Source organism: Balaenoptera borealis (genome assembly GCF_965194805.1).
Source record: "Balaenoptera borealis genome assembly, chromosome: 12".
NCBI classification, from domain to species: domain Eukaryota; kingdom Metazoa; phylum Chordata; class Mammalia; order Artiodactyla; family Balaenopteridae; genus Balaenoptera; species Balaenoptera borealis.
Window position 1 is genome coordinate 27,669,257 of NC_138869.1, and position 22,802 is coordinate 27,692,058.

General features: G+C 49.2%; 1 protein-coding gene across 1 annotated transcript in view; it reads left to right on the forward strand.

Annotated features, from left to right (window-relative positions):
• LRIG1 (leucine rich repeats and immunoglobulin like domains 1) overlaps positions 1-22,802 on the forward strand; it is a 119,526-nt gene that overhangs the window by 39,782 nt on the left and 56,942 nt on the right. Inside the window, exon 3 of the mRNA XM_082344679.1 lies at positions 9,177-9,251. Within this exon, the coding sequence (XP_082200805.1) occupies positions 9,177-9,251 (75 nt within the window). The remainder of the gene's footprint in view (positions 1-9,176; positions 9,252-22,802) is intronic.

Below are 22,802 nucleotides of genomic sequence, written 5' to 3' on the forward strand. Positions count from 1 at the left end.
CCTCCTCTTCCTCCTCCTCTTCCTCCTCCTCTTCCTCCTCCTCTTCCTCTTCTTCCTCCTCCTCCTCTTCCTCTTCTTCCTCCTCCTCTTCCCTTCCTCTTCCTCCTCTTCCTCTTCTTCCTCCTCCTCTTCCTCTTCTTCCTCCTTCTCTTCCTCTTCTTCCTCCTTCTCTTCCTCTTCTTCCTCCTCTTCCACCTCTTCCTCCTCTTCCTCTTCTTCCTCTTCCTCCTCTTCCTCTTCTTCTTTTTCTTCTTTTTAATGTAAAGAATTCTGCTTTTAACATGGATATTAGGGTTATCAGGATTTTAATTCCACGGGGACTTTAGAGAAAAGCCATGCATACCCACTGCAGAAAATTTGGAAACTGTAGAAATATGTAAAAACAAATGAAAATCACTATAATTATCACCCAGACCTAACCATTGTGAACACTTAGTGAAAAATATACACCTCTCCACTTATAATTCTGGAATCAAGCTGTGTTTACATTGTGGTATTATGTCTGTTTTTTTACTTATCCTTACATTTTGACTATTTTGTCACGTAAATTAAAAGGTTTTTACTATCCCATTTCAATTTTTGTGTAAAACTACTACACATGAATATTCCATAAATCATTCACCCAGTGCTTCTATTGTTAGATATTTTTTAGACATTATTAACTGTTTTACATATTTTACTTATTATATGTAACTGATAAAAGTCCTTGTTTATTATTCTTTGATTCCATTGTTGATGATTTATCTAAAGGAAATTTAATCAGATGGTGCAATTTGTAAAATACTTGCATTCCCTACTGCCGTCTCCAAATTCTCCAAGATGGCGTTTATGATTTCCATGTCTGTTTGAAAAAGGTTTCAACTCCCAAAGTTAAAGGAAGATCAGAGTTGGAAGGGGCCCTTGGAAATACTTTGTTCAGGATCATTATTTTCCCATAGGGTCAACAGACCAGTGGTCAGGGCAGGGAAGTTTGGAGTGGGTTATTATGTTAGTTTGCCAAAAAGACCACAGACTGGGTGACTTCAAGAACGGAAACTTATTTTCTCACAGTTTTGGAGGCTGGAAGTTCAAGAGCAAGGTCCTGGCAGGGTTGGTTTCCTCTGCAGCCACCTTCTTGCCACCTCTTCATGTGGCCTTTCCTTTATATGCGCACTTCTCTGGTGCCTCTTGTGTGTGTCCAAATGTCCTCTTCTTAAAAGGGCACCAGCTATATTGGATTAGGACCCATCCATATGACCTCTTTCAAGACCCTTTCTCCAAATGCAGTCACATTCTGAGGTACCGAGGGCTAGGACTTCAACATATGAATCTTGAGGGAATACAGTTCAGCCCATCACAGCCACCCAAGGTGATAAACGCAGTCCGTCAAGGAACCGGTTTGCTTCATAACCCAGTGCTTTCCCCTGATCCAGGCTGCCTTTAACGCTTGTTGTTATGATATTCAACTTCTGCATGTTGAGTCTCAGAGCTTAGTGGTTTCTTTTAGAATTGGACAAAACAAAAATTGAGGTGTTTCTTCTGGCATTATTCAAGCTTTCATTTAACATTTCCTTGAGTACCTACTATGTGCCAGGCACTGCTCTGCTGCTGGGAGCACAGGAGTGAATAAGACAGACATACAGGGCTAGGATTAGGGTTGGCAAATGAGGCATTCGCCTCAGGTGCAGAATTTAAGGGGCCTCTAAAAACTCAGCATTTGAGATAAATGACACCTTAATGCAGTATTTAAAACATCAAAATGAATGCCCAAAAAACCCCATGGTCAACAAGATACAAGAAGTTTCGGTAAAGTCAGGATCAGCTTTACTGACCTTTCCTTTGCCCCAGGCTCCAGTCTGGCTTGACACGGCACTGTTGCCAATCCTATCTTGGTGTGAAAACTTAGATACTCTGTTCTTAATGAATTTTGTTTTGTGTTCACTTTGATCTTTAAAAAATACTGCATTCAGATATTTTTTATCCTGGCTCCAGAGTTTTTCGGCAGCCCCTTAAATGCTGCTCCCCTTCTCCCCCAATCCTGGCGCTGCAGACAAACCTCACCTCTCACAGAACTCACGTTAAGATGGGGCACGACATAGGGGTAACAAGGAAACCAGTAGGACTCAACTGGTGGTAAGTGTTAAGGGGGGCATAGGACAGGGTCACGGGAGGATTTTCTTCTTTTGTGATTTTGGAGGGGTGATAACGGAGCCAGCGTGCTTAGGATGGTGGTGATCAGATCAAGCACGTGTGAATGACGTGGACAGGACAGGCTGCAAATACAGGCCCCCAAGGAAGGAAGAGGACGGAGGGCCATTGTGCCTGGCGTGCGTGAGGGGTGCAGTGTGTGGCCAGCGCCTGGGTCCTGCAGGGCCCTGGGGGTCATGTTAGGTTATGGTTCCAAAATCATTGGCCCTGCCATAAATTTGGGGCACAGTAGATGCTCCCATGAGCCTTTTCTGTATTATTCTGTCTAGTTTTCTTTTTCCATTTGTTCCTTCCCCAGACAGCCTTTCAATTTTCATTTGGTTTGGTTCCCTTGACCTCCGGCTTTTAATCCCCCCTTCTACTTGGTGCTTTTTTGGAACGTTAAACCCCACCCAGATCTAGAACTGAGAGCATCTGACTTGCACCTGTCCTTCATTGGGGATGCTGGTTAGTCTTAAAAATAAATTTCCCGAATCCCAACGGCCACTATAATCACAGCAGCACTGCACTCAAACTTCGGGGAAGACTGCCTCATTTCATCCTGACACCAATTCTATCTGATTTAAATTCTTTCCTTTACAATTATTTTCTCCACTTTACAAAGGAGGAAATGGAAGCTCGGAGAGGTTAAATAAACCTGTGCAGTGTTGCCTAGTTGGTAAAGCTGAGAGCTGAACTCAAATCTGTTTGATTCCCAGAGCTGTGCATTTAACCCTGAAGCTGCACTGCCCTAAATCCCCATACCCCTCATCTTAACCCACAGCCTTCCACCGAAGATTTTAGAAGGACAGGAAGTCCAGTGTTCATCTCCTGTATCACTCGTCCTGCCACCAGTCTTCTCTCTCTAGGTACCGGGTATTTCCTCTTACTCCTCCAGACCCCTTGTCCAAACCCACACCCGCTCCAAGCCCAGCCTCCCTTCTCCCCTCCCAACCTGGCTTTTCTCCCTCCCCTGAGCTCCTGTTGAATTTAGGGACGGGATGAGGCCCCTCAGCCACTCCTCTGCGCTCTCTCTCTGCTGGGTGTACCTTCTCTCCTTTCTCCTGCTAATGCACTCGGGAATGTTGACACACGTAGCTGGCCACCGTGCTAAGCCGTCCACTCCTTATGGTCGTGCTACCTTTTAGAGACGGTTGGAGGAGCCGAGGCCTGGGAACCTGGCTGCAGTCGCACAGCTAGCACATGGGAGAGCTGCGCCTGCAGTCCTCCGTCTAACTCCTGTCCCAAGCTCTCCACGGCAGCACTGCCTTCCTGGGTGTGGCAGCTGTAAAGACAGGGATTGCCCTTTATGGATGCAGTAGGGTGTACTGGGGAAAGTGCACATTTGGTAGCAAGCAGACCTGGGTTTGAGTTCTGGTTCTGCCCCTTAGGGGGACTGTGTCCCTGGACAAGTTACTTACCTCTGTGCCTCTTTTCCCTCTTCTGGAACATGGGCATAATGACGCGTTATCGAATTATAATAATTATTCGTTGGAGCTGATGTCCAGAGCCTTGCCCATGGGGAGGGCTCCCTGTGTGTTATTTCTCTTCTCTTCTGCTACTTTCAGAAGCACACAGCGCACGCCCCTCGCCCCAAGCTCGGTGCCTTGTTAAGAAACAAATCCTTGAGGGCCGATAGGTTGAACCCTTTACCACCGTGACCCCCTCTGGTCCCTGGTGTCACACTGCGGGATGGACGAGACAAATTCCCCGGGGGCCCAGAGCAGTGGAACTTCTCACTGATAAGGATCGGAGCCTTTCCCGAAGGGAATTTTAATACATGACGGAGGCAGAAAGAGGCCGTCAGGAGTGCAGGGTGGGGAGGTGGAGAAGGATATTGAAGGAAAGAAAAAAATCACAGCTGACACACAATTGCTTCTAAATTAACTGGGTCTCCCGGGAGCTGTCAGTTCCCCCTAAACCCTGCACAGCCACTCGAGTCTGGAAAGCTCAGCACAAGGGGAACCACAGGCTGGCAAAGCAGCGGGCGGCGGTTTAGCAGTGGTTTTATTTTGGAGGCCGGAACCACAGAGCATCGCAGGCCAGTGGGAGAGAGAAAGCGAGCCGTCGGAGGCCCCCAGAGGACGTGAGGACCTCGTGCACCTGCTGCCAAGCCACCTGGCCCTCACTGCCCGCAGCTCCTAGGAAAGCCCACCAGGGAGGGCCTCCAGCCAGCGGGCCTGGACGGCGAGGCTCCGCTATTAATAAGAGGGGCTATTTATACCGGCCTCTTTCAAAATTGCACTCAGATCACGTTACTGCTGCCTGGCCCGGGAATGCTTCATGTGGGTGCTGTCGTGTGCTTTCCAGGGCCGTTGACCTAAAATGTTCCTGAAGGCGGCGAGGAAGGCTGAGTGTGCCCTGCCTCCGGGTATTTATGGCTCACCCTCTGGTGTCCCAGGCTTCTGTCCCGCCCCCCACCGCCCCCGTGTGTGCGGGTGTGCGGTGTGTTTAAGGGCGGGGTGAAATCCCGAGGGGGTGTCGTGTGAGGCACTGCTTTTTGGCTGTGAATTACCACCACCTGTTAAGCATTTACTACATATCTGGCTCTCTCCTAGGCTGTTAGATTTAATTATTTCAGCCATATCCTGCCAAAACCCTATGAAGTTGGTGCTCGTACTTTGCACATACTGGGGAGAAGGAAGCCAAGGCACACAGTGAGGTTAAGTGACATGCCGAAGGCCATTCGATTGGTAGGGGTAGGCTCGGGGTTGAATGGACCCGGGTCTGTCTGATGTAAAAATCTGAACTGTATAATCCCCTCCTAATAACCCCTGCTCTGCTGTGCCGTAACTGGGCCTCAGTTTCTTCTTTTAAGGTGAGGTGATGATGATTTAGTGCCTTCCTTAAAGGGTTGACATGTCATTCAGTGAGACACGGCACATAAAGCCCTCAGCACAGAGCCTGGCACATAGAAAAGCGTTTGCCCTTATTGTTTATAAGTGCTGACTTCAAGTAACTATATCCTATATCATGATATTAAAATAACTGTATCCGGCCAGCTGGTATACACACTATATCATAAGTCTTGCCAAAGTCATTATGTAGTCTGCCTTATTCTCAAGTAGCTGAAAACACTAATAACAGTTATTGATTAAGTGGCCCTGACTCCAAAATAGCGCGCTCCTACCTGCTACTGACGACTTTCTCCTGCTTGAGAAACAAAACAAACTGACTTTCCAACCCCCGGCCCAACTTTGACTGTTATTAATGGCAGCTCCCTTTGTGTTTGGAAACAACCAAACTGCCTACGAATTGGCGGATCGGCTAAATAAATTATGGTTCATTCATACCCTTCATCCCAGCCGAGGAGCGGTCCACCGCTGGTTAAAAGAATTAGGGAGATTTCCAAGATCTATTACTGAGGGAAAAACTGGTACCGAACCGTCTGTATAACACACAAGCATCTGTGTGAAAGAAAAACACGCGTCCATCCCTAGTAACCGGCAGCCGGAGGAGGCAGACCAGAGGCCTGGAGGGCAAGGAAGCTGTCTATTTCAACATGTATTCCTGGTGGTCTTTTTTGAAACAGTTTGAAATTTTACTGTGTGCTTATCTCAGCTCTTCAGTATATAAATAAATATGGCCAAAAATGTTTTAAAAACCAGAAAGCGCTATAACTCAGAATGACCTGTGGGTTTGTTTTTCGTTGTTTCTTGATGCCTAATTCGACTGAGGCAGTCATAGTAATGAAAGTCCTCAGAAACATCCTTTTTTAACATTTTACATCTTGCAAAATGTAAAAACTTCCTATAAACCAAGTCGAGGACGTAAGTGGGAGTTTCAGAGAGAGCTGAGGGGGCCCAGAAGGCTGGGAAAGGCCCACCTCCACATCTGTCCAGGGAGGGCGCCCCCGCCCTCCCCCCCATATCTTTTTCACACCTTTTCCAGCTGCAGGGTTGGGCCACAATTCACGGTCTGACGCTCCTGGAGCACTTCTCGGTCCTGAATCATCAGGAAAAGGTTCAGTTACAGAAGCCAGATATTTTAGAAGGATTTTTAGGGCCTTGGATGGAAGCAAATTTGGGGGAGAGTCCGAAGAGGGGGGAAGATTGCACAGCCCGAGATATTCAGAAGATTTCACCAAACACAGTCCTAAATTCCGACAGTGTCTTTACGTGTGGAGAGTGTGCTGAACTTCCCGAGGGCCCTTCCCTGCCCAGCTCTGGCTGTGCTATTTTTGACCGGTCTCTATTTCGGTCTGGCAAGTTGGTCGTGTCTCAGCGCGAGTTGGTCCTCCGTTGCCTTCTGAGGGTAGTGTTCTGGTTTCAACAAGGGACAGAGTGAACCAAGAGAGAGCCGGCAGTGGTGGAGCTGACTTAGATTTACTAGCGGTTCTTTTTAAGTAGAAGTGATCCAGAAGTAAGCTAGCCTTGTAGATCTTCTCCTTTGAGCTCCATCTGACCTTTTCATAAATCCAGCAGCCCTGCTGAGATCAGAGCCTGCGATTTCTGCCTCATCCTGTTGACTCCGGGAGGCTGATCCAGACCTAAAATGTCCTGTTTACCTTCAGCACTGGTCCACGGCACCTGCACACTCTGCCTCCGGCATTTTGGTCAAGATATGAGATATTACGATGATGCCCCTTTTCCTGGTTCATTTATTATTCTGTGAAATTGGGTGGAGCAGTTTGTCATATGTGCAGCAGGGGTGGCCTGAGACCGAGCTCATTCAGCCAGAGTTCCCCTGCAGCGAAGTCCACACTGTTCATTTTGGGTTTAAAATCAAGTCCAATCCTAAGCAACTGCAGTGCAGTTACCATGTCACCCCAAGGGATTATGAGCTTTCTGCCTGCTGGCCTTTTCGCTTGTGGCTCTCCTTTGATTTGCAGTTGTACTTTGTTCGGCTCTTGTCCAGGCCTCTCTCTCTCAGTGTCACCCTGGGGTGGTGACTTAAACTGAAATTTAGAGAACTCACCTGTAAGGTAGGGAACAGTACTAGTACCTGGTAGCAAGGTACTCAGAGTTGTAGCGATGCAGTGACATAATACTGTAGAGTTGCTGCTGTCGCTATAAATAAGTAGCGGTAATGGTTAAGAACCTAAACTTTGGGGCTAGACACACAGGGCCACTGCCTTTTACTGCTGGTGACCTTGGTCAAATTACTTAACATCTTAGTGATTCAGTTTCCCCATTGGTACAATGGCATTGTTCATGGGGCCTGCCTTGTAGGGCTCTAAAGACGGGTCAGTATACTGAAAGGCTCTTAGAGTCGTGCCTGGCACATAATAAGCCCTCAGTAAGTTAGCTGCTGCTATTATTATTATGACCCCCCCCCCCCCAACATCTGTGTTGGAGAGTAAATCTGTAAGAAATGAAGAGTTCTTAAGCAAGCTGCCTTCTTGGCAACAGGCGCCTGACCTTAGTTTTCCTTGCTCTGATAAGATCTGAGGCTCTCTTCTAGTAATATGTGCATTTATGGTACCGTGAAGATTTATTGGTAGAGATTCATACTGATGGAGAGTTTTCAGCGTCCCTGTACCGAGATAGGAAACGGATCACAGCAGGGGTGGAGAGATAAAAGGTGAAGGAGAAGCAATCTGATTTAGGGGGCAGTCAGATAAGAGACTGTTAAAGTAATTAATTGTCTCCTTCAACACACAAACAAGGGCCCTTTAAGTGGAGAAAGGATTTGCCGCATGATACGGATCTGCTTTCTCTCTGCCAGATGCTTCAGTCATGAAGCTATTGAAACAGACATTCTGTGTCCCTCGGCCCAGTAATTGCCAAGCTTCATCTCTAACTAGCTTTGGCACTGAAGAAGGCAAATGGGATAATTCAAGGCCTTTTCCCTTTTTTTTTTTTAACCCTATTCATTTCTATAAAAGATGGCAGACAACCAGATTATTCTATTCAAGCAAACGCTAGCTGTAAACTTGTATGAATACAGCTGTCATTTCAGTGGCCTTGTCTTCAAACCATAACAAGATGCTCTATGTAAGACATACTCTCTTCAAAAATGAGAATAAGATAACCCAGCTTTATCCTTGATTCTGCATCTCAGATACAGTTTCTTTCCAGCCCGTCACCCGGCAAAAAGCCTGAGCACTGTGCTTTGGCTTTCTTAAGGATTTTTGCGCTCACTTTGCAAGTCTGATTTTGGATTCTCTTCTCAGATTTGGAAACACATGTCCATGTAAGGAGGCCAGATTCCGGAGCCTCTGGGGGCGGACCAGGCGAGCTGTGTTCTGGTTCTCGGGCTTTCCCTTCCATTAAGAGTCACGAACTATGGAAGTACAGATTTAGAATATTCGAGCGGGAAGGGAGCTTGGGAAGCATCTGCGGTCTGAGGAGGATTTTCCAGTTGTCTGCGTGCAAAAGTGTGTGTGTGTATGGATATATTCCTGGGAAACGTGTCTGGAGACTTGAGCAGAGTTCAGAGAAGCTGGAATCTCAAATAGATGAGAATCTCCAAGTCCAGCTCCTTTGCTGTTGTACAGATGAGGCATTGGAGTAATTGGCCCACGTGTCCCAGCTCCAGGAACCCCACGGGAGTGCGCGAGTCTTTGGCGCTGGGTCCGAGCGCGTTGCCCTTTGGTGAGGGCAGAGCCGTGTCAGGGACGTGTACAAAACAACCAGGAGGGGGTGGTCTTTCCTCCCCAGATCCTTTTGTGAGTGTTTCAGCCCACAAGGAGCTCTCTCACTGGTGGTCTTGAGGGCGCTGTTGTTCTGCGTCATGCACCTTGGCCTGTGTTCGCAGTTCCTTGTCTGTTAGTCTTGATTTCTGAGCTAGATTGGAAGCTCCTAGAGGACGGGAGACATCCCCTGAATGTCTATTCACAAACTCTGGGTGTGGTAAATAATTGGCTTTTGTGACCTGGCATAAATTCTCTCCCGTTAACAACTTGCTTTTAAATTCTTTATCTTGTATTCAGCATTACAACATAGCAGTCTTCCCATGGCCAACTCAGCACTGTTGGGTTTTTTTTTTAATTTCCCTTTTATGTCTGTGATTTCTTACTGGTAATTTAAATGATTTAAATGATTCATTTCTTCTTGTTGTCATTACAGGTACCTCAATAACAATGAGTTGACAGCCATACCGTCGCTGGGTGCTGCCTCGTCTCGTATCCTCTCTCTCTTTCTGTAAGTGGTACCATTTGGGGGACCCTGGGCTGTGTGGGGAGGCCGTGGTATCATCTTGCTGACATTTGGTGGCAGGGAAACTCGTGTTCCTGGGCTCACTGGTAAAAAAAGGGGCCTTTCTCCATGTAGCTCTAATGATTATAACAAATGCCTTGCTTGCTGTTTTGGGGTGTGTAGAATTAAAACCCAGAAGTTTTGCCTCATCTCGAATTTGGGGGGAAATTATCTTTTTAATGCCCAGGGGTACATAGAATTAAATTTCTTTGTCCTAGTGGTTGAGCTGCAATTTGAGTGAATAAACCCGACTTAAAAGAAGCTGTGTGCATGATAAGACAGTAGGTTCATCTTTGTGGCAATGAATTTGGGAATGTGACTCCACTCACTTTCATGGCTTAAAAAAAAAAACCACCGGCCTTCTGAAATCAATATAAAAGTAAGGAATTCGCTGTCATGGTCAAGTGTTAGACAACATACAGCCTGTCGATTATTATAGACAACACACTGGAAATGAAAAAGGGTATAAAGAGACTTAAATGAGAAAGAAAGGGAGGTAACTGAGAGTTACCCCACTTCTTCAGCAGTCAGGTGGAGGTGCTTGCTTGTTTAAAACTCGCCCAGAGGTCTTTCCAGATAAACCAGTCATGAGTCCAACAATTTTCTAGACCAGATTTTAGTGACAGCTCCCCCAGCAGAGCGCCTCCCTCTTCACACCTGATTTCCTGTTCCCACTCCAGCCCCACTGGTTTTTATTTGATTTTGATTTTGCTGGTGTTATAACTGGTCTGCTCACCTGTGGGTATCTTTTCTCGACCCTGAGCCAAGCAGAGGGACCTGGTGGGAAAGAGTCATCCGTCTGATGGCTGGTGCAGCTTTCAGATCTCCGGGTTTTGCTGGCCACAGGCCCTGCGTCCTGGAGGTGCCCTGTCCTTGTGAAACATGGTCTCGGGCTCAACCCTTTTCAAGGCACTGTGGGGTTGGGGGGCAGGGGGTTAGAATCGTGGCCCAGCCTTGTGTCCTGGACAGACAGATTCATCTCTCTGAACCTCATTTTCCGCATCTGCAGAATGTGTTCTTGGTCCGTTGTACACACAGGGGCAGTGAGCCCCAGGTTCAAGGGGAGTGAGATGTATATGAAGCTCCTACCGTCCTGCACGACCAGAGTAGGTGTTTGACAGATGGCGGCCGGCTGCTGGCTGGTAGCTAGTTGCCACCTGGCCCCTTGGGCCTTGGCATGATCTCACCTTTAAGGCCACAGGGTCTGTGAGTCACTTCTTGTACCTGTGAAATGCTGACGCGAAGGATGTAGCTCTTTGTCCCAAGATGGACAGTCAAGGATCTGACTTTCTTTTTGTACCCATTTGGCCTGCGGGGTCTAGCATCTGGAAGGTGTCTCACTGCGAGTTAAATGAGTCACCCTTACCTGAGGCCAGTTAGGGACATGTCAATCCCTGGTATGTTTATAGAGCAATGCACCGGAAGACACTTTTAACTCCTTGCTATTTAAAGGACAGTTCTTGGACTAGCAGTGTCCTATCAGCACTGAGCTCGTTAGAAATGCAGAATCTCAAGTCTCATCCCAGTCCTGCTGAATCAGAAGCTGGCTTCACAAGGTCCCCTGGCCATTTGCCCTCTTGTTCAAGTTTGAGAAGCACTGCTTTCCCTCCCCTTCTTCTTCGCTTGGTTGGGAAGCCAGGGCCAGAGAGAACATCTTTGTGTCACCAGACAGGAAACCAAGGCTGCCTTGAGTTCCTGTAAGGTGCAAAATTGAGAGGTGAACCAAAACTGGACACAAACGTTCGTTCACTGCTCCTTTCTCTTCCCCCCTGCACAGCGTGCAGGAGTGTGGCAGGTGACCCGTCCTTTCCCCGAGGGCCTGTGGTGCTCTGAATCAGGCCTTGCTCTGCTGACTAAAAATACATTTCTGTTCCTTGGCCGAAGTGTCAGGAGCAGTGGGGCTGGTTGGCCTTGTTCCTGCTATTCCATTAGACAGCATTAAAATATGTAAAGTAGGAAAGAAAAAAAAAAAAAAGACTCCCTCCTGGTTTTGATTCAGTTTGGAAAATGCAGGTTCGTATTGGCAGATACTACCTTTGGCCTGAAGCTGGTCACCATCTGACTTGGTCAGTGATTTCTCTGAAACTACAGACACTGAAGGGTCTTTATCTTCCTTCTCTCTGAGGGGGCCTGGGCTCTCCAATCTCAGACCCCTGGATCTAGTGCCTGCGGAGTTAGGCTAGCAGCGTGACATTGGGGTAGCAGGATTATAGATAATTTTGCTCTCATCCTTCATGCCTTCCTGTATTTCCCAAGTGGCTCGTGCAAAGGACAGGGGAGAAAATAGCAGGGCGGGCAACAAATGAATGTGATTTTCTCACATCTCCATCCACATGATAATTCCAACGGTCCAGGCTTTGAAGAGCATGTTTTGCTGGTGTGTTTGTGGCTTTTCAGAACCATAGCGGTAAAAGGCGTCACATGTTCAACAGACATTTAGTAGGTACCTTCTGGGCCCGTGCAGTTGGGGCCCAGGGTGACCTCGGAAAGATTCAATGCCATCATGCGTGGGAAGTTCCTGACACGATGTCTGCAAATGTGGTTGGTCAGTTAGCTTAATCAGCGTTCACGCTTGGTAGCCCTTAGTCTCCAGATTCTCCCCTTTGTGGGCAGGAGGAGGATGAGAAAAATAATCAGAATGTGCAAAGGGACCAGGTGGCTGAGGCTGTCTTGAGTGAGAGGAGCTGGGACAGCTTTCTGGGGACAAGATTGCGGGCAGGCGGGTCAGGGAACAGGGGGGGACGAGGCATATATCCAGGTCTGTCTCTGATGATGTTGTGACCTGGGACAGGGTGCTTTTTCCTCGTCTGGTGAATGAAGGGGTTGAAACACGTGGTAAAAGTACACTTGCAGCTGGTATATTCCTTCTGTGACTCAGAAACTGAGAGTTGGGGCAGTAATGTCACAAAAGAAATACTCCTGTCCTGTAACCACTGTTGGCTGCCTTATGTCTTTTAGAAGTAGCAGCTTTGTGGTTTTCAGCTCAGGCACCTGTAATTAGGGACTTTTGCCTCTGGATTTTGTTTGCGTGTAGAAGTCGGCTCTTCATCTCTGTGTTTGGTTTCCTGTCTCCCGTGTCCTTGTCAGTAACCCTGGTTCTTCACTCACCCGACAGTGCTCTCATCCCCCCGACACCAGTGTCCTGCTGTGCCGAGGTCACATTTGGGAGGGCTGTGTGGGAAAAGGGTTTATTTCAAGTCCGGCTTTACTATCGGGGCCTCAAAACAGAGTTTTCTAGAGTTTTGGGAACTGGAGTCCTTCAGGAAAATTTCAATTGGTTACTACTTTCTGATTAAAGGAATCAAATTCAATTAAAGTATTTGTCAAAGAGCAGATTTTTATTTGCATCGCGTTCTGCAGATAATGCCAAAGCCATTTGTCCTTAATAACCAAAAAGCATTAAACTCGAGGAAAGCTTTTAATAGGATTGGGTTGGAGCGAGGGAGCTAAATTTGATAAAATAGTTCTCAGGAAAAGAAACAGACTTTTGTTCAACAGGGACAGAATCTGCTGGTAGATTTTCACATTTGAGATTTTTTTTTTTTCTAATTTGAAGTCCAGGAAACTCAAGTTACAATTCCCACAGCAACAGTAATTTCGTGTGATGCATAAGATGCATAAGTGACATTTCTGGGGAAGAAAAATTTCCACTTTTCCTATGGTGTTACTGCACTCGTATCATTGAGGAGATTGGTTCCAGTGGAAATGGTTGCGTTTTTTTTCACTCCTAGGAGTAAAAAGCTTGCTGTAAAATCGACTTTAGTTTTAAAGCACAGCAGCTTTGTCTCAGGTGTATTAGCTGTAGCATGTTTCCCATATGGCCCTTGGCTTTGTCCACGTAACTTCTTTTCCATTTGGTGGTGTGTTTTGGACCCTGTCCCCTACCCATGCCTTGCCGCTCCCTTTCCCCCAACCTGTGGCCTTGATCAGGTAGGAGATCTAGGCTAAGATTCCTTGCACACAATTACCTGTGACTTTGTCATTGTGCTGTTAAAATCCTTAGGTTCTATGTTGCATTTGAAAACACATCGAAATACCTTTTACTTCGACTCTTCGGGGGGAAAAAAAAACTTTTCTGAAAACTATATTTTTTTTATTGAGAGAAAACTAGTATAACATAAAACACTGTTTTAACGGATTTAAAGTGTATTGTCAGAAGCTTTTAGTACCTCCTCAATGTTGTGCACCTCTCAACGCTGTCTAATTTCAGAACGTGTCATCACCACCAATACAAACCCCCTACCCCTGAAGCCATCACCTCTCCTATCCCCGTCCCCCCAGCTTCCTGGCAACCAGTAATTTGAAAACTCATCTTTTTTTTTTTTTTTTTCTTTTGAGGAAAGTATCTTTCTCTTCTGTTAGCAAAGTACCTGGAAGACTTAGAATATGAAAAATTTAAATGAAAACATCAGAGGCAGGTTGAACGACGTAGTTCTGTATTTTGCTGTGACCTCTTAGCTGAAGAAAAACTGATGAAATCAAAGGGATGGCGTATTTAACATCGCTTTATGGTCACTTCCGGAGAATAAAACCTGGTAGGAATGAAACCTGCTGTCCCGTCTGTGACCCCACTGGGAGCCAGTTAAGTGGCAGAAGCGATTGGTGCCGCTGAGGGAGCATGAGGTGAGGCCGGGAGGGATTCAGGGAGCTCTTCTGGGCTGGGTCTGCTGGGGAAGTAAAATCAATAGCAGTATTTAACTCTCCGTGTGCCTAGCACACCCTCTAGAAAAACGGGGCCAGATCAGTCTTCTTTACAGGCTCATGAATGGGAAGATCAATTCACGTTACAGCGTCATTAAAGAGTGAGCCTTAGCAGGAGGCAGTGAGGATCTGGGCAGCCGCTCGGGACTGGGGAGAGGAATTCATTTCCCCGAGGGCCCAGCCAGGGAGAAAGGGGCCCCGAACTCAACTTCAGAAAATTAGGCTGGGCTTCGGGACCCGCGCTGAGACTGTTAATTATCAGGTGAAATTACACTGAGTAATGAATAGTCGCCTGGCATTGCTAAAAGTGTGTGTGTGTGTGTGTGTGTGTGTGTGTGTGTGTGTGTGTGTGTGTGTGTGTGTGTGTGTGTGTGTGTGTGTGTGTGTGTGTGTGTGTGTGTGTGTGGTCGTCTTACAAAGTTGAGTGGTAACCTTGGACGGTGGAGCTTTTTACGTCCTGATACAAAGGTGGACCTGTGGGGACTACAAGTGTGTGTACAAGGGGAGGTGGACGTCGAAATTCTCCCCAAGGTAAATGATTGTCCGTCCTTCCTGTGGGGGAATTTGCTGGACCATCCACGAATCATCAGGTTAAGAGTGGACTGAATCAAGTTTAATGGAAAATGTGGAAATGGGCAGTTCTTTCCGCATTCCGCTTCTGAGCGGCGTCCTCCAGTAAGAACCCAGGTTAGTCTTGCTGGTGAAGGAAGGCCAGTCGGCTTGGGCGTTGGTGTAAAAGTAAACCCCATCTGGGCCGTTGACATCTTATTCGCTGCAGGCCTTTGGACACGCGCTCATCAGGATCATGGAGTCAGTAGTGACTGAAACGCTTTAGGGAGAAACTGTGAACAAAGCTGTGTTTCAAAGGCCCCAAGTCAAGTGTGAATCTCCGTGTTCCCAGAGCAGCCTGTAGCCGGTTCAGATCCCAGATGCTAAAGGGAAGCCAGGGCCCTAGTCAGAAAACAGCACAACAGGAAAATATATGCAAACCGGGGGCTTCGGTTCCTCTCTTCTGTGTCTTCAGAGACGTGCTCACTTTCTGCCTCGTTTGCCCAAATTTCTGTGGGTGTGAACGGATTCTTTCCTCTGGGTAAAACGTCACACCCGTTCCCTTGGGAGATCATGGCTTCTCTCCATCACCTGTGTGGTTCTCAAACTGGACCATTTACCAGAATCACCTGGAAGGCTCGCCGGGCCACAGGATGGCTGGGCCCCAGCCCCAGTTTCTGATCCGGCAGGTCCGGGTGAGGTGTGACTAAAGAATCTGCTTTGCTCACAAGTTCCTAGGAGACGCCGATACTACTGGTCTGGGAACCTCCCTCCCTTGGAGAACCGCTGCCTGAGCTTCTGTAGTAATGTGATGGGGGGCAGGGTGGAGTCCTTAGCAACCACGCTGCTGAGCTTTTGGAGGGCAGTAAATTATTCAGACAAATTCCCCTCGTCACCGGTATGGGCACAGGCATTTCTTTGGGACAGTGGGGCTCCAAGCCCTGGTTAAGGTATTTATTTCGGAGCAAAGTGCTGGGGGCGCTGGACACGGAGCGAGTGTGGGCGGCACAGCTCTGTCTCTGGCCGCCGGTTTGAGGCCCACGGCCGTTATCAGTTTGTCTCTGCTTAATTGACTGTTGACTGGCGATCACGCAGGTCTCCCCATCAGACCTTCACGAGTCCCTGGGAGGCAGGGAGCCTCTTCTGGCGGGAGATCTGTACCCATCTCGACGTGCGGGTATCAGCGGCTCTGCTCACAGCTGTGCCTCCCTGCCGGGAGCCGCTTTTAGCACCACTTACCTTTCTGCTGATTATCAGTCACCGTTATCAGATAAAACTTCACCCTCGACTGAGACTTGAAAGGTGCTGCTTTGTTCCCGGCGAAGCATCTGGAAGGTGAGCACAGCCATGCTCGTCTGCCCTGATGGGGGAATCAGAACTCGGGGCCCACACCTGTCCTCCACCCTGCGTCGAGTCGTCTGTGACCCCGATCCTCACCTCCTATTTTCTGGCCTTCTGCCACCGGGAGGCTGTCGTTCTGGTTGTCAGGGAGCACCAGAAATGACAGGAAAGCGGAGGTAGCTGAGATGGGGGCCCAGGGCTCGCGTGCAGGGCCACAGGGAGGTGTGCCAGCGCGTGTTCCACGGGAAGCCCAGGACAGACAAACGCGCCCCACGGGCCAGGGTCCCCGCCCTCAGGGGACTCACAGTCTAGCTGCAGAGAAGGATGAGTAAACAGGCAGTTGTCATACAAGCCAGGCCTGGGAAGGTCTCAGGGGCTCCTCACCGCCGTCGCTGATGGGGTGCAAGACGGGGAAGGTTCCCAGACGAAGTGACCTTACGTACACCTCCTTTCTGTCCCCCCTGCAAGATGGGGCAGTGGGGTGCTCAGCCAACGCGCTGGCCACTTGGAGGAGCACTGGGAGAAGGGCTCACAGGACGCGGCTGGTTCCCTTTTAAGGCCCGTTTGCTGCCCCGCTCCCCATTTTCCCCTTTGTCAACAGGCAGGCTGCTCTGAAGGGGGCCAGGAAGCTTCTTTTGCAAGGCAGAGCGGGACCCCTGGTTCTCAGGCCCGCAGGCTCATCGGACTCTGGGCACCATCAGTGAGCCTCAAAATAGAAAGTTAAACACCCAGGACACAAAGAAAGCAGCTCTGCGTCCCGGAAGCTTCCCAGGACTTCTGTAGCGCGGACTGCCTCTTGCCCCGAGTCTCAGGGAGCCCTTCGCTGGGAAAGGAGCCGCTGAGGCCTCTGCGGCGAGCCTGCCAAATTACACACAGTCCTGACTTGTCATTTTCCTTCTCTCTTTTCTTTCCTTATTTTTTTTTTTTTTTCTTTCTTTGAGACTGGGGGTGGTAAGGCAGCCAGATGAGCGGTCCATCTGCAAACCATTTGCTGCGAAAGTGAAGGGAACGCCAGCTGTGGAGTCCGGGGGGCCGAGGGAGGGGCGCGCCCGTGGAATAGGAACTTGGTCACGGAGGTCACTGCCTTTTTTGGGAGCTCGGTAGCTTAGGGTCTGTCGTTGAGAGTTGGCCTTTGTTGTGTGTTTGGTTTTTTTCTTCCCCTTCTCTGTCTCATTTTTTCTGATGACCGTGTAAGTTTTAAATAGAGTCCAAGACCCAGTGGGGATGGGGATGCTGGTGCAGCATGGAGGGTCTTGGAGGGAAGTACCTCCTTCCAGCAGTGGGTGCTGAAAGCACGGCAGGGCCGTGTGACCCGGCAGCGCGGGGAAGGGAAGCGGAGCTGCTTTGTCCGTTGCACAATCTCCCGTGTGAAAGGAGCTGGCCCCCGCCCACATCCACAGCCTCCTTCCAGCCAGGCCGTTTCCTCCCCCTCCTCCTGCACTCCCACTTCCTGCAGGTGGCTTCTGTAATCCACTTACCCCGGGGGAAGCTTCGCCAGCGTGTGCACCTAATCCGAAAATGGCCAGCTCGACTTTGACCCCCGTGGTGACCTTGCAGAGAAGGCCAGGCCAATTGTGTCTGCTCACACCTGGGAGCCATTTTCAGCTTTTACAGCCCAAGTGGAAGAAATGTGTTTGTATTTATGCCAGCCCTTCCTTTCATAAGGCCTGTCGTTGTTGGGAAATAGGGAGGGAATATTAGATTCCCCCTGCCTGTTCAAAGGCAAAGGTTTTTAGAGACAGGTTAGTTTACCCAGTGAAGTAAGTCGAGTCGTGCGAAGTGGCCAGATTTTCTAGTTCAGACATGGTCAAAACATCAGCAGTCTCATCATGGTTCAGCCTCTTGAGATGGAAAATTGCAACGGTCACTGTATGTGGTACACAGTCGTTGTCAGGCATTGCTCTGTGTGCCTCCCCAGGCCTCACCTCATTATATTGCCTCTGCAGCCCTAGGAGGCACAGGGTCTGTTGTTACGCACTTTTTACTGATGACATGCCTGAGGCACAGAGAGGGCAAGACACTTCTCTGAGGTCACACAGGAAGTGGTAGAGGTGAGTCTTGGTCTCATTTCTCTGCACCTCTGGGGTTTGTGTGCTCACTGTACACAGGGAAATGTGTGGTCTGGGGGCCTGGGAGGGTCTTGTCATTTCACATGCTGACATATCAAATTGTGTTAAGAGGGGTGCGCCTCAGGACTGCGGCCAGTAGGCTCTGGTGTGGATGAGAGGCTGCGCCCCACGCATGGGCGTCTCTTCAAGTCGTGTGCCTGCCTCAGAACGTTGGGCAGCCCTCAGTATGATTTTCATTAACTGATGCAGAGTGACGGGAAGTCCTCCTGCCCTGAAGATTAGCCTGACCCTCCCCTCACCCCCCAAACACACCCCCAGGTGGGCTATTCTGACTGGTTCTGGTCGCCCGTCTTGTAAGGGTGCAGAGAGGAAGACTCGCCTTGCTGTCAGGTCTCTGCAGCGCCCAGGCCTGTTCAGTTGTGCCAGCAGCTCTTCAGACAGTGGCCCTCTGCCCTCCAACACATCACTTCGAGGCGAATTCCTCTGCAGTTTCCTCACTTCCTGGACGCCTTTCAAACCCAAACGGCTGAAATAAAGGTGCCAATTTGTAGTTCTTTCTTCCCAACCCCTTCAACCAGGAGAGGGAAATGTGTGCTGCCAAGGATGGCAGGGCTGTGGGATGCAGCCAGGTGGCACTCCCGGGGTGTCCTCTCGGGGGACTGCTTGTCTCTGCTCAGCTGTATGGCTGCAGGGTCTTTGGGGGCAGAGAAGCTCTTCATCAGTGGGGAGGGCTAGGAGAGGCGGGCTGCTGTGAATCAGTTTGTAAAGACCGGGGCTCCTTCCCCAAGTAATATAGGGAGAAGGCAGGTGCCAGTGGATGTCTTCACCTTACAGTGTGTCCGACATCATAAGGGCCTTGTAGAGAGGGGGCAGTTCTGCACAGTGGTTAAGAGAAGGCCCTGGATCCGCTGCATCTGGATGTGAGTCCTGCCTCCATCGCCTGTGCTGGTTCTCTTGGGCCTCAGTTGGCTCCACTCGTGCGATGGTGTCGGCTGTGAGGATCCACTAAATACTGCGTGTCTCAGTACAGGGTCTGGTGTCTACTGAAAGCGCACCAGGTTGGAGACACTGTTTTATCCCTGACCCATCAAAGGCTTTCTGAGCGTGGATGGAGCTGGCCCTGCTTTTGGCTGCGGTGTTCCAAGGGGCGTTGGTGGGTATTCTCCACACTGAACCGGGAGGCCTGGTGTCGGAGGCGGGGGTAGAGGCTCTTCACGTCTCCTGAAAATGGACTCTGCTTGCAGATACCTGTTGTGGTGTGGCTCGCTCTCTTGTGATAGACAGATACTCTCCATCCTTGTGTGTGTGTATGTGTGTGTGTGTGTGTGTGTGTGATTTAGCTTAGCTTTCTCGTGTGTTAATTCCCGCTATGGGAACTGTTGCGTGCACCAGGAGAGTTGATTTCCCTCCTCTTTTCTCATCGCCCATTCGTCTACCTGGGATAGGTGGCAGCAAGCAGCAAAGCACTCTGCAAATATCTTAGCAGTGGCTCCCATCCTTGGCTGCACAGTAGAAGGACCTGGGGAACTTGAACAAACCTGGAAGCCCAGGCCGCATCCCAAGGCCGGTTAAAGGAAAACCTTGGGGCTGGGGGGCTGTTGCAGGAGGGACATTGGTGTTTTTGTTTTTTTGTTTTTTTTTTAAGCTCACCAGTTCCTTTCAACATGCAGGCAAAAATTTTAATGAGCCACAGCTGGGGACTTGCAAGTGAAAGGTTTTGTCCCCTTCTCTCCTTTCCTCTGATACCTGTCAGTTAAAATACTCAGGCTCCCCTGCCTTCTTGACTTTCACACCTTCTTTTTTCTTTCTTTCTTTTTCTCTTCAAGTAGAGGAAAAATAAATACTAAGGCTGACCTTTAATTTGGCGCTTATGATTCTCGGGGGGGGTCCCTATGAAAGGTTTTAGTTACCTCCTTTACCACTCATTTAATGGGAAGATACTGCGAAGTTAGCCATTCAAAATGACTAAGAGATGCTTTTGGCTTTGTCGTGTGTGGGGCAGCGTGTTTGGCCTGGTGAGGCATGACCACCTCATTTGGTGATCACAGAACTTGATTGTGGATTTGCCGCCTAAACTGCGGTATCTTCTTCCCCTGAAAGGCAGACCACCCATCTCTCACTTGCATTCTGCCTGTAAATCAGAGAAGAAGCATTATGATGGTGGGGGAAGAAAACCCTCTTTATAGTAAAACAGTAGGCAAAACTTACATCAGACTCTTTAAAAACCTTTTTCTTTATAATTCCGAAAGGAAGGCTTTGCTCTTCTTGAAAACAAAAAGAATACGTAAATATAAGCTATAGAAAGTGAAGCTTTCCCTCTAATCCCACCCAAAAGCTGTGTTGTAATACAGCAAAATTCTAGTGCTGACATTCAGTTTGGATAATTATCTGTTGGTATTTTGTGAGGGTTGTTCTGGAATTGGCCCCTTTGACAAGGCCCCTTCGACAAGTCACAAAGAGTAACTAGAATTTTGGAAATGAGGGGAAAAATTCCCTTGGACTTTTTGGGAATGTGACGTTTTCTCCAAATCAAGTGTGATTCTTTTTTGTATGTGGAAAAACAGTGTTTATCAGCACGCAGAGTGAAGTTTTTCTGCCTCGTAATTGTTGTTTGATTTTGGGAATCCGTGTGAGGACTGGCCATTCCAGGGGCCCCCTCTCCTCCTGGCCTTGCCGACAGCAGTGATAAACCCTTTCACCACCCGAGGCTCCTTATAGGCCAGGCCGGCCCCTGCCTGCCTCCCTCGTTCTCTAGTGTGTGTTAACAAGAGCCGTGATTTGGGGATGCTCCAGCAATTATGTGGTTCCAAATAGCCACACGCCTGTGGTTCTCACGCCTGTCTTCACTTTCCCCCGTTCCCTGAAAAACAGTTGTAGCTCCTGGGAGGCTCAGTAAATTGTCCAGGGAGAGGGATTCAGAAAGCAAAGTGCTGGGCTTCCCTTGTGGCACAGTGGTTAAGAATCCGCCTGCCAACGTAGGGGACACGGGTTCGAGCCCTGGCCCAGGAAGATCCCACATGCCACGGAGCAGCTAAGCCCGTGCACCACAACTACTGAGCCTGCGCTCTAGAGCCCGCGAGCCGCAACTACTGAAGTCCGTGCACCTAGAGCCCGTGCTCCGCAACAAGAGAAGCCACCGCAATGAGAAGCCCGTGCACCGCAACGAAGAGTAGCCCCCACTCGCCACAACTAGAGAAAGCCTGTGTGCAGCAACGAAGACCCAACACAGCCAAAAATAAATGAATAAAATAAAATAAAAAAGAAAGCAAAGTGCTGCTGTGTATTGTGGGTACCATCAGACCTTGAGGCCAAGGTTCATCTTGTCCCTGCCTGGGTGGTCCCATGGGTCACCTTGGGGAAGAGAAAGCACATTGGTGAGGACCCTGCCTGCTTCTCATACAGCTGCTCCTTTATGGGCATTTGAGCAGAGAATATTGGTCCAGTCTCTGTTCACCTCCAGCTGGACACGGGGTGTTAGGGTGACTTCTGTGCTGGCAGGAAAACCCCCCTACACCATTCTCTTGTCAGGACATCACCCAACAAGGTGCTTCCTACCTCTTGAACTCAGAATGCAAGCCATTCTCAGCGAAGTGGGTGCTGGTGCCCGAGGAACGGGGAGGAACCATCCCTCCCGTGAACTTGGCCTACCCCTCAGCTTCTAGCCCTGCCTCTGCCAGACATACCCCTACAGGGTCTTTCACGAGTCACCTCTCCACTTTGGGTTTCTGTTGCCTCAGCGGTAAGGAAAGGTCCTGGTCCCATATCAGCCACACTTAACCAGGGTCAAGGATACACACGGCTACTTCCTCTCCTGCAGGCCTGGGGCGGCGCCTGGGCAGTGTGTTCTCTGGAACAAACGTCCATCTCTAGTTGAGAACGTCTCTCATGGGTTCCTGGTAGAGGCTCAGATGCTTGTGAGTCCTGTCTAGTGGGCCCACTGAGCACCCGTGTTGAGAAGCTGCTTAATTAGCATCCTAGCTCGCCCTGGCCACTGCCAAACCTGAGACCCACACCTTGTTTCTGAACGGGTCCTCGTGGCCTTGGCTCCAGCAGCGTGCAGGCTTGGTCCTTCTCTTCCTCTCCGTCCTCCCTCCCATGTAACCCCCCGTAGAACTCTACCCTCGTCGCCTGCCACTCCACACCTACCACCCAGTGGGGTGCCTGCCTTGTGGTGGCCCCGCAGTCAGTATTTGGTGAAGAAATGAAGGAAGGAGCCCTGTGGCTTCCGTGTCACCTAAGGAATAAAGTCTTGGGCTCTTTCAGAGTTGGCCCCTGGTTCCCTTTCTTCCCGGCATCTCCCCACTTCCTGCCTCAAGCTTTACATCAAGCTGCTCGTGATGGGAGCCCACACAAACCGGGGCTCTGATTCCAGGCCTTGTTCATGTTGTCACCTCTGTCTGGAATGGCTGTCCCTCCGCCAGCCTCCTCCTCCACAACACTGTGGCCCCATCTGTTAGTGCGCCCGTCACATCTGTGTCTTTCTGTGTCTCCAGGGTGTGTTTTTTGGGAATTGGGGGATGGGGAAGGGGGGTCGACCATACTACAGTCAAGTTTACCTTTTTCTTACAGCAGCTGCACCTAACAGGCACCCCATACACGCTTGGCTGAATAAATAAACGAAGGACTAAATGAATGGGTTAGTCGAAGAATGAGGCACTGTGAAGCATAGGGCAGATACTGGATAGTTTTAGACATTTATCGTCAAGGTGAAGGGACTCATTTGGGACAAGTAATAACAGAAATGGTCTGTTGTGGCTTCCTAGAGGGCCTGGCTCTTTTCAGCCAAGAGAGAGGACTCGCTTTCCTTGATTTATTGAAAATCTGGGCGGATGTTATA